The following is a 12,132-nucleotide window of genomic DNA, read 5'->3' on the forward strand; positions in this document are numbered from 1 at the left end:
GTGATTCGCTCGGTGGTAAATTAGCACCCTTGCGAGTCAACAGAACCCCCCCCCCCCTCGCAGCGTGTGTTTGCATGCAGGGCCTGCTAATGAATGTTTAACATAACTCCCCCCAGCCGCACCCGGCAAACAGTCTGTTTGCTGTGGCTGCACGCACCCAGCGTATGCACGTGCGCAGAAATGTGGCTGTGCATGCGGCAAACATTGGTCCATGTGCGAACGGCTGCGAATTGGCCCACGTGAACGCCGGCTGCGAACGGACCAGAATAAGGTCCTCTGTCTCCCCATTTTCTCTCCCAGGCACCATATCTCACTCCCTGTTTCTTCCTCTTTCTCTCCTTCACACCCTCTCTCACTCCCTATTTCTCTCCCTGACACCCTCTCTCATGCTCTTCTACCCCTCTTTCTCTCTCCGATATTCTCTCTCACTACAGTTTGCACCCCCTTTCTCTTGCTTCTCCCCTTCCTCTCTGACACCTTTGTCTCATTCCCTCTTTTGCCCTGGCCACCCCCTCTCTTCCTCTCTTTTTAATTCAGCGCACTGTGAATAGCTCCGGGAGAGAGCTACCCAGGGCTATTCAAATCAGCGCACTGCTAAGCCAGAGCAGTGGATTTCTTCTTGCACTGGATTCAACTAGAAATCCAACACCACTATCTTGGTAATGCTGTTTTGTACCCTAGCGTGGTGCAAGCAGCGGAGGGGCATGCCGGTACTTACGACTACACGAGTGCCGAACTTCTCCAACATAATAGTGCGCTAATTTGCATAGCCCCAGCTCTAATGGCAGTACACTGAATTAAATTGACCACTTTATCTCTCATTCCTCTCACTCTTCTGCCTACTAAGGAGTATTGTAGTCACAATGGGAGGGGCACCCTTATAAATTGTTAGAGTATTCGTTTTAGAAAATGGGAAAGCAGCTATAAACATGTTTGATTTGATGTCTGCCTATAAAGCATACTTAGGATGAATCCGTGTCTGCTCTTACAGTCCAATACCACATGAATCTTGTTTATTTTGTACTTTTCATTAGCCTATTTTTGCATCCATATCTCTCATTGTCAGCAGTAATGTGCCCGTGCTTAGTGCTCATGCAGCCAGTAGAACTCTGCAAAAGGGATTATTTAATCACTGTCTGTTGGCTTCAGTTAAAAGACCATCATACTCTCTTTTGTAAATGCCAGTGATCATATCCCACATCAATGAAGCCTTTCCATTAGCAGAGTTGCAGAGAGCCACATCATGTCCAGTGTTAACGAGAGGATATTGAAGATTCAGCCGCCATTCACACCCGCACAATGTACCGCATGGATTTATTAGAGAAAAGCACTGGGCACACTGTGGCTCGCATTATGTACAGACCTGGAGTTGCTTCCCACAGGCAGAATTCCTCATGCAAATGAGCTGCGGGAATACAGCAAAAGCTCAGTGAGTTTTCAGGCCCTGCTGATTAACACATTCGTCCTCTGGGGCCGCGGAAGGATCACTATGCACTGGTGGGTGTTTGCATGTGTCCAGCCTAGGCAGCAAGGGGTGCAGCTTAGGAATCCCAGCTCCTTACTGTTCTCTGATAAAGGAGAGGTCACTCTGCTGCTTCTACTACAGCTCCATATTATAAATAAAGTGTGTCTGTTTATTCTTTACAAATCTAAACCATCACTTGTTTGGGATGTAGACAATGTAGCACATTCATTTCTTCCCCTTACGTATACTAATCCCACCTCTTAAGTGCCTTTAGTATAAATATATCCAAATGTAGAAAAAACCTGTGCACAGTGTCCTATGTAAAGGGAGAATGGAGCCATGGGTAACAGTCGGCGTGTCAGCAGGTGAAGGCTTGCCAGTGTTTAGCACACACACACACACACACACACAGTTTGAATATAACTTTAGCCTGTACTTTAGTTTTATCTTGACACAACCTATCACTCATCACTTATCTCGTGTGGGTTTGTGATCACTCACATCAAACTCTCTACCCTTCGGTGACCTGGGGTGCTCTCTCTGTTCATTTCCACACACATGTATACACTGTTAGAAAGAATACACATTTCTGTGCAACAGAAAGGCAGTTAACATTGTGCAGGTTTCCTTCTAGTAGTCTGGAATTAGCACAGTAACTGCATCAGACGGTTTGCAAAACCTGACACTTTGCAGGCACCTCTGGACTAAATCTATTCTGTAATCTTTGTCCTCCCCAGGTTTTCTTCCGAGCTGGCACACTCACAAAGCTTGAAGAACAGAGGGATGAGCAGACCCGAAAAAACCTTATATTATTCCAGGCCGCATGCAGAGGTTACCTGGCGCGTCAGCAGTTCAAAAAGAGAAAGGTACCACTAATTTCCTAAATGGGCTCTACCAAAACCTTCTGCCGCTTTCCTCCTGTCCTGGTAACCTAAAATGGTAAACTCCTTGCCTTTTATAAAAGTTTACAGCCTGATGTCAGACCGGGGGGTTTCCTTGTAAACGTCTGCATGAACTGGGAGGGACAGACAGGTCTTTTTTTTTTTTTTGTGCCATTTCTCTGCTGAGCTGGGTTACAGCATAGAACTTATCAAGAGCTTAGTCACACAGCTGGGATGCATTACTTTCTGATACGGTAAGGGCTATGTCCTGCTGTCTGCCTGTCACTCGTGTGTAGTTTAGCTTGTTGGAACGCTGACAAGAGCAGGCAGACCTTTCAGTGCAGGTACTTATATGTCTGTGGCTAGGAGAGATCTGGACGCTTCGCTACATATGCTTCACAGCAATCTCAAGGTGACCATCCCCTTTGCTGCTCTTATTTATCTGCACACAAAAGGACTTCCTGCTGAAATGCCAGCTCTCTAAAACCATTGACTAGTTCCCTCAGTGCTTTGTTGCCAGTATAATGGCCCTCAACATTTGTGGTGCTAGACCTTGACTGATCAGCTTGTGGTCTACAAAGCAGACGTAATTACATATATGATTTTTTTTATCAATATCATCTGCACCTCAGGCAACCATTGTATTCTAGTATAAATGACTATAATAGTATACTATTAAAAATCTGCAGAAGTTCATGGTATGAGCTCCTTAAATAAGCATATTCCCAGTTTGTATCAGCATAAACAATGCTGTGAAACATGTAAGTGAATGCTTAACTGGAAACCCAACATTGTATTCACATCTAGACGAGTGCAGATACAGGGGATATGATTTGTCACGCTGCATTAGAGAAAGACAATGTGCGGTTGGGGTTCATGATAAATAGCCCAGTCACTGGGAACTTGGAGTAGGGCCTTGACACTTTGGAGTAAATTTACTAAGATGGGAATTCGGATAAAGATGTGAATGTTGCCGATAGCAACCAATCAGATTCTATTATCTTCTAGAAGGTGCTAAATAGATAAGAATTTGAATCGGATTGGTTGCTATAAGGAAGATCTCCTTGTGAATAGAACAATCTATGTAATTGTACCTTTTTGTTTTAGAAGTTGGGTACATTTGACCACAGAGTTTATGAGAAGACTTTCATGGCCACGGAGAGCTAAGTTTGTTACTCTGTGTTGCTCGTCTTAGAAAACGTAAATGAAAATATCTGGTTAATACATTTCAGGCACAGTAGAGTTTCCTGATTTGAGGGCACAGGTTCAAGGGGTTTCGGACTGATGAGATGCTGCTACTAAATGCTTTGTTATATTTGCCAGGATTATTTTGTTTGGAAGTCAAAACACTGGCACGTTTTGTTCTGGCTTTTTCCCTTTGCCTACCACTGTAACAAGCACTGCTTGTTCTCATTACAGCGAAAGACCGGTGTCACTACATTACCGTTACGGAACAAGAGTAAACATCTTGTCTAAATAAATTCTAAAAGAGGCGATTGTATTTGCCAGCACAATTATGTATCCATTTCGGATACCCAGTCACAAGTAATCATTATTTACAATAAGCCTTTGTTAAAAATTTACTTTTACTGTTTAACTAAGAAGATGTGGAGAGAAGTAACACTATTGGTCTTCTGATTGATATGTATGTGTTTACACAGTTTAAAGTATGTATAAAGTTAACATTATAAAATAAGTTTGTTGGTTTTCGGCAAATGGCAAGCACACCTTGCTCAGGCTTCTTTATGCTTTATGTATTTCCCTTTGCTCTACAATAAGCACCAGGAAGATCTTCCCCTGATTGATGACTATACATGGTGGCCCTAAGAGTCAATGGGATTTTAAAGCATGGTGAGCTTGTGCTGATGCTGAATATGGACCTACAGGCAATTTGTCCTATCCTTGTTAGGACTTCTCTGGGCACCGTAGGGTTTTTTTTTTTTGTTAACTTGTGAAGCACCATACTCAGATGTCCTCATATACTATGTAAGGAAGGGGGACAGTCACTGTTTCCTTCATTTGGATATTTGCCTATCGGTCACCTGTCCCTCAGGGTATAGATGGCTTATTTCAGCACCAATAGAAATAGTCTCCCTGACCACCACACCTATGATATTTCACCAATGTGTGTATGGGGGCAATAGATCCCCACAGTACTATGATCACACAATTGCTGACATCCACTAGGGTCAATGTTAGTTAACATACCAGCATTCAAATCGTTAATATAGTTCAGCTTTCAAAAGGGTTAAGTTGTCAAGAAGTAAGGTTCTTCCTAAAAGGCCCATGGAGTCATTACAGTAATCAGGGCAAAATGTTCTTAATTTATTCAATTATTTAACTTTATTTATTCACTCTATTTAAGGTATTCAATTATATATTTCAATATAACAGTTTGCAAGGCACTGAATATAATAAATGCCATTCACAAGTACAGATAGTAAATATAAATGATGACAATTACAGTAGAAGTAAACTCACATAGTTGATGACGAGACAGAATAACTTTGACAGATTGATAATTGAGTGAGTCCCACAGAGCTGCCAATTCATAATCTGCTAAGGGATTTTGGCCCTGATTCTGATTCACTTGCAAAAGCAAATTCTCTCTTTAATGGACAAAACCACATGCACTGCAGGTGGGGCAGATGTAGCGTGCAGAAAGAGTTAAGGCCAATTTACATTAGGCCGGATTGCCCCAGGAGCTCCTCGGGAGGGCTCTAGCACGATTTGCACTTGATGTGCCACATTTTGCATGTGATTAATCGCATGCAACTCCCGGGGAGCTGCAGGCGGAAGGAGCCAGCCATGGGGTTCGCGCAGAGCCGGGCAGGTGAGCTGGGAGACGAGTTGCTGAATAAAAATACCCATACAAATGAATGGGAGGCCGCTGATAGGCTGATCAGCATCATCCCATTCATTTGTATGTGGTTTTTATTTTTGTACCTCGTATCAGGGCTCCCCTGCCTGGCTTTCCGTGAACAGACCACCATCCGGCTCCCCTCGCCCACGTCCACCCACTGCTTCCCTGCATCCCCTGCCCACCACTATTCATCCCCTACCTGGCTCTGTGCTGCACATAAGATTTATCTTGATTTATCTTATGTGCAGCCTGTCCGACCTCCTGACTCCGATGAGCACGGGACCACACATCGTGTCGACAGGATGTCAAAACATGAGTGTTGGTCCGATTTATCGGCCCGATCCTTTGGAATCTGGTCAAATTGGACCACATCTCACTAGTTTATGGGGGCCTTTAGATTTGGGTGGGGTTTGTAATTCAAACTGATATCTATATTGCAGTGTAAAAATAAAGCAGCCAGTATTTACCCTGCACAGAAACAAAATAACTCACCCAAATCTAATTCTCTCTGCACATGTTACATCTGCCCCACCTGCAGTGCACATGGTTTTGTCCATTAGAGAGAGTATTTGCTTTTGCGAGTGATCCAGAATAAGGCCCTTTGTGTATGTACCCCTTGGATTTCTCTGGGAGCAGTATTTATGGTGATAGGAGGAGTATATTTTCCCTAAATGTATTATATCCCACTAAACATATATATTCCTTACAGAGCTCCTTAGCCATAACCTCCCCAAAATTTCCAAATAAAATATACATTTTTATGCCAATGATAAGCTTCATTCATTAAAGTTATCCATAACTTTAGACTCTGTGTACATATACTTTCTATTTCTTTAACTGAACCCATATTTCTGCAATGATCAAATATAAAGACATTTACTACAACTGCTGCTCGAAGACAAAATACAACCAATATCCCTAGTTCATAGTTTAAAGATTATTACCGACATGCGTTACAGCTGCTGGTCGTTTGGCAGGACTTATAGTCAGATAGTAGTAACAGTGCTGTGGCCTCACCTCGTGTAGTTATGCTAGATGCTGAGCTGCCCAGCAGCATTGGCATTGGCTCTGCAAAGACAACATCATTATATTGTCACTGCCAACTCATCCTGATCCTAAAGCTGAAGCCTCCCAGCAGATAGCAATCAGGTAGTTAGCCCAACCTCTACTACAAGCAATGACTCCCCTTCTTCTGCTGGTGCTATATAAGGGGAGCAAGTGGTCTGCTGTGTTGCCTTCAGCAGGTGGCACCCATAGACACATGCCGTTTGGATTTTAGCATGAGATCTCCCCCATAGATATATAATGTTGGCTTCACTTCTAAAATCCTACACAGTTATGTAAAAGGTGATAGTTTACCTATATTTAAGTTAGCGCCATTATGAGATTAGTGTATGCAACCTCCACACATTGTGAACTAATGATGCCAGTTGTATTACACTGACAATACTGTCTGTGGGATGCAGCTGTACTACAGTCTGAACAGGTAAGCAGCATGTAGTCACATCAGTGGTCCTCAACCTCGGTCCTCAGGACCCCACTCAGGGCACGTGTTCCATGTCTCCACACAGAATCACAAGTGAAATAATTAGCTCCACCTGTGGATCTTTTAAAATGTGTCAGTGAGTAATGAGTGCACCTGTGCATATGCTGGGTGACCTAGAAACATTAACTGTGTGGGGGTATTGAGGACTAAGGTTGAGAACCACTGATCTAGATTGTGTCCCCAACTTCTGAATAATCTTTGTAAATTGAAAGATCTAATTAATTATTTTTTTTTGGACCCTTTTGTCACTCCCATTCTTTGCTTAACATTGTTATGGCCTTGCCTCATAGCATCAATCTTTTATATTATTATTTTCCACCTCCCCAGCAGCCACCACTTTCTATCTTCAGTCTTATTGGCTCCTAACTCTTGCCAGGTTTTCTCTGCATCCACTCATCTGAGCTGGACACAGTTTTGCCTTTGACATCCATCTCCATCTTTCTTTTCTCTTTCTCCCGTACAAGGCATGTTGGCTACACTCTATCTCAGTGATGTCCTTGGCATTTTTCCTGACTGCTGGAAGCAGCGTGTTTCTTTATGTCCAAGCTACATTGCCTGCAGATTACCTCTTTTATTATTGGGTTATAATGATTTCTTTACTGAGTGTACTGGAAGCCTGAACTCTGCACTGAACCCTGTTGTATGTTGCTGTAGATACAAGAGCTTGCTATTCGCTGCATCCAGAAGAACATCAAGAAGAACAAGGGGGTGAAGAACTGGCCCTGGTGGAAGCTCTTCACCACTGTTCGGCCTCTGATAGAGGTACAGCTGACAGAAGACCAAATCCGAGGCAAAGACGTAAGTCCCACTGAAAATGTTATAAGATCCAAACTATTGTATAATGAAAACATGAGCAGAGAACAGTTAAATTATAAATGATAGTGTGTTTCCCTTGAGATTGCAGAGGTACAATTGCATTCAAGTCCTCCATTTGCAAACTATGTATATACTGTATGTATGTACAGTATGTAGGCATATGTGCATGTGTGTACAAAGTAATACACATATATATTTGTGTGTGTGTGTGTGTGTGTGTGTATATCATGTATGTATGCATTATATGCATGCTCTCTGTGAGGGTGGAGGATAGAGGGTGGGGAAGGCCGACCAATGATCTTCCAATTAAACGTGTATAACATCCCCTTCACACACTCTCTGAATCCATTGGGCATAAATACGGTTCTTAAACAGAGAAAAAGTTGGCACAACATACTGTAGCACAATAAAATATTTCACAATATAATTGCAGGACACAGATTTATTAAGTCAACATTGTCTAGTATGACATCAAAAGGTCCACTTGCACTTGCACATGAAAACATGAGTTGTTTTTAGGCTTTTGGGGTGTAAATTTTTCACTTTTATCATATGGACCCCAATTAGTGTACCGTGTCCCCTCGCATGGCTTGCCATGCTTTGGGCAGGTTACCATTCCCAATCATAGTCCATGGAGATGGTAAAGTTGAAAAAGTTATAAAATAAAATAGTTAAAATCTCACGTCGACTGGATACCTTTTAACCAGGTTGACTGTTGACATTTTCACTGTTGGCCTAAAGTCCAAATATACAAATATACATACCAAACACGGTGGATAAACAGCAAAGTCATCTATACTCTAGGCATCATCGGCTACATCCATAAGCTGCAGACAGCATATGATACAAGAAGGTCCTTGGCGATAGTTCGTGTGCTAGGCCACGCCCATATGCATCTCCGTCAGTGGGCTGGGCCAGCACGCCTAAATAGGACAACAATCAATACACCTGTACACATGTACTCCGTTATTATAAAACTTCTATATACATGATTTTAAATTCATATATATATAAACAAGCACAGAGTAAATGAGACATCATCATAAAGAATAATGTGCGTTGATAGTATTAAGCTACTGTACTAGTAAACCAGCTTGAAGCTAATACAGAAAGGTAGTCTGCTACCTTGTGATTGCCTCTGTGTTTGTGTATGTGTGAGTGAGAAAGAGATGTAAACAGATGGCAGTGTTTCGGAGACACACCTGGTTTTGCCAAATAACTGATTGCTGCTTTGAAAATATGTCTGGAATCTCAAAGTCCTATACAGGCTGCAACTCGCAGGCTAATAAATGTCACCCGCAGTGTCCGTTTCCAGTGCATTACCCATGGATAATTATGGGAACTGTGGTCTGCAGCACTTATAAACCTTTGCACAATATTTCTGATAGTCCTCAGCATTAGGGTGGTAGTACATAGCAACAATCATAAAATTATGCAGCAACTTTTTCTTCATAGTTTTTGGAAACACATGCTTAGTAAATATAACTACTGCATGCACCGAAGGCTGAAGGACAGTTATTGTTATCAGCTGTTGCCCATTTTGAGATGTTTTAGTGATTAGTTCATATTTTAGTTCTCCGCTTTGCACCTACCCTACCATACATAGGAGTACAAAGATGCCAGATGTCAATTACTGATTTTCTATTGGTTGCTGCCGGTGCTGCAGTCTGACGGTACCCACATTCCACACCTGCAGCTACATACTGTACCTATACATTTGATCCCTCATTTGACAGCACATGATACAGCAGTTCTTTATAACTGAAGGGTAATCATTAATTCAAGTGGAAAACATGTAAATAAAGTAACTTTATAGATACAAACACACACAGAAAGTTACATTTAAAAAAAGACTCTATGAACTGTCATTTAAATTTGAACCATGTGGAACAATGTGTGTCATTGTTGCAATCTGTAGGCACTATGAATACTGCTGGTACCGTGTATGACATAACTTGGTGCACTCAATGTACATTAGATTGGGATCCTTTCTGTTGCCCAGCTCAGGAATAAAAGGGTAATGTACCCCTTCTTTAAAGTGCCACTAAATTTAAACTGATCTGAATTAGCAGACCTCTGCTGGAAAGCATCCTATGGAAAAATATTGCTAGAAAATGATGCTGGAAATTGCATGAGCTTTTGCTGTGAGTACAAGGCGGTATTGTTTGCTACCTTAATCCATATTAAACACTGAATGGCTCCCAGCAGTTTAGGGTAAAGACGGAGGCTCATGCTGTGCATATGTAGAAAGCTTCCCCAATAATCTTAAAGATCTCACGTTAAGTTTTTACATTCACAATGTATTTTTTTGAATATTATTAATGATGCTTTTATAAAACTACTTGCATTTCAGGTTAAGATGTCCTTTTTCTCCCATGGTGAAGATAGTACATTGTATAAGAGTACATTGGCAGTGTAGTCCTGCAGTTTATGTTTTTGTTTTTTGTTATATTGTCTACAATGGAAAATTTGTAAAGATTATTGTCCATATATGATTATTATTATTATTAGTTGAGTGAAGATCAGTCGGTCAGGGAGTTACTGGCACAGATGCTACCAGTACAGATGCTCATGCTGCTCTTTACTCTGTTCTACTTAAAGGGCCAGTAACATGAAATATTTAGGGGGGTATTCTATCTCTCGCTGCTATTCCTGACGGGGGAAATAGCGGTGGGCCCCTATCCAATGCTCTATTTCCCGACAGCATTGAACAGGGATCCCGGCAGAACAGGCCCGACTTCAGAAGCAGGGATTTCGGTCTAGAACGGCCATGGATTGTCGAGCTCCCGTCCGCAGCTCGGCGATCCACAGGCATATCTCTTGGCCACGCCCCCTTTTCGGCATTCAGCAGGCAGGGCATTGAATCCCGTCTGCCGATTTCTCATCGAGATGGCCGAGAACGGGACAGGGTCACGGCTGTTGAGCCAGAACGACCGTCGTGACCCGGGATTGAATATCCCCCTTAGTCTTGTTGAACTTTGATCATTTTAGATTTTACCATCTACATGACACCTTGATTTGTCCTTTGAAGTCGATGAATTGCTTTACATGCATGTGAATATTTATTTTAGCCTTGCTTTTTAAGCCCTCCAAGTATAAAGTCACATGACTAGTTCTCCACACACTATTCTCCAGGTCTAGATGAGTCTTTGTCACCCACATTTTGCATGGACCCCTCCTGGGCCCTTTACTGGAGGCATTGCAGTGCAGTGCCCTTAAAGTGTCCTAATAATTGCCAATGACAACTATTCCCTGAAATCTAACCCTGCAAACCAAGTGAAGTGTAAATGTTATAATAAATGTGTGCTGAGAGACCTGCAGTCTCCCCTCCTCTTGGCTGTGAGCGGCTGTTGGTAGAGATGTTCACATTACATTTATTGTACACTGGAGGTTTGTGTGAGCGAGGAGGAGTGGCAGAGAATATGTTTATGATTATCAAGAGCTGCACAGGGGAATTTCTGCTTGCTGTGTAACTGCTTTGTGAAGGGAAAGGAGACTGCTGCGTTAGAGGATATGTAAAACTCCTGTGGACGCCCATGGGTACAGAACAATGTGGAGAAGTTCTTTGCTATCAACAGATAGCAGCAATGTGTGTGTTATCTGATAGTAGCAGGTCTCTTGTTTCCAGTTTAACAGTCAATTTAAGTCTAATAAATTACTCACAGCAAGAACGGTTCATTATTCTAATCCATTGCAGTTGGCTAATTAATGCATGCGAATGTCTCCAGCACAGTACAGTTGCCCTTTTAATATATGTAAACATATCTTGAATTTTTGAAACCTCTCCTTTTGTCTTTTTTCCCATGATGATTCTGGCAACAGAGTTCTGTAAATGGGCGTCCAGTCAGCCTAAGAACTTTGGGAATAAACATGTCCTGCATATATATGGACAAAAATTCAGCAACTTGTAGTTCTGTAGAAGAGCACAGATTTACATTGGATTGGGGAAAGCCTTGTTGAGGCAGCATAATATGGGACGATGGCCCTTCCTCCAAATCGTGAAATATTTACAAATGAAAATCACTTTCACTGAATCATATCTGCTTATAGATTTCCAAAAAAGCTTGTATTAGAGATCTACTTTTTTTATGGAGACTTTATCCATGGGTCTTCAAACTGCGGCCCTCCAGATGTTGTGAAACTACAAATCCGAGCATGCTTTGCCACAGTTTTGCTATAAGGGAGTGTTAAAACTGGGGCAAGGCATGCTGGGATTTGTAGTTTCACAACATCTGGAGGGCCGCAGTTTGAAGACCCATGCTTTATACGAACATGCACTGTCAGCTACACACTGTTATTCTATTGTAGTTTAGATTCAGGTAGTGGCGTATTTGTCCCTTTTTTTCCCTGTAGGCCCAAAAAAACCCACCTGATATACCTATTCAATTGCGTCCATTTTCGGACAGTTTTTCAGTTTTCTTTTTGGGAAAACTCTGTAGAAAATTGCCCACTAAATTGTGAACTAAACACCGGGAACAGCGAATAATTTGCTGATCCATATGTTTTCCAATTGTGATTTTTTTTTTCCTGACAGTCGAAAAACTGCTAATTTAATTGGATA

General features: G+C 42.0%; 1 protein-coding gene across 13 annotated transcripts in view; it reads left to right on the top strand.

The window, feature by feature from the left end:
* The window catches only part of MYO18A (myosin XVIIIA), a 315,102-nt gene that overhangs the window by 214,953 nt on the left and 88,017 nt on the right, over positions 1–12,132 (top strand). For all 13 annotated transcript variants that reach the window (XM_083172333.1, XM_083172334.1, XM_083172336.1 and 10 more), the window contains 2 exons: positions 2,203–2,331; positions 7,410–7,553. In XM_083172333.1, the coding sequence (XP_083028459.1) occupies positions 2,203–2,331; positions 7,410–7,553 (273 nt within the window). The remainder of the gene's footprint in view (positions 1–2,202; positions 2,332–7,409; positions 7,554–12,132) is intronic.

Source organism: Crinia signifera, chromosome 2 (genome assembly GCF_055691185.1).
Source record: "Crinia signifera chromosome 2, ASM5569118v1, whole genome shotgun sequence".
Classification (NCBI taxonomy): domain Eukaryota; kingdom Metazoa; phylum Chordata; class Amphibia; order Anura; family Myobatrachidae; genus Crinia; species Crinia signifera.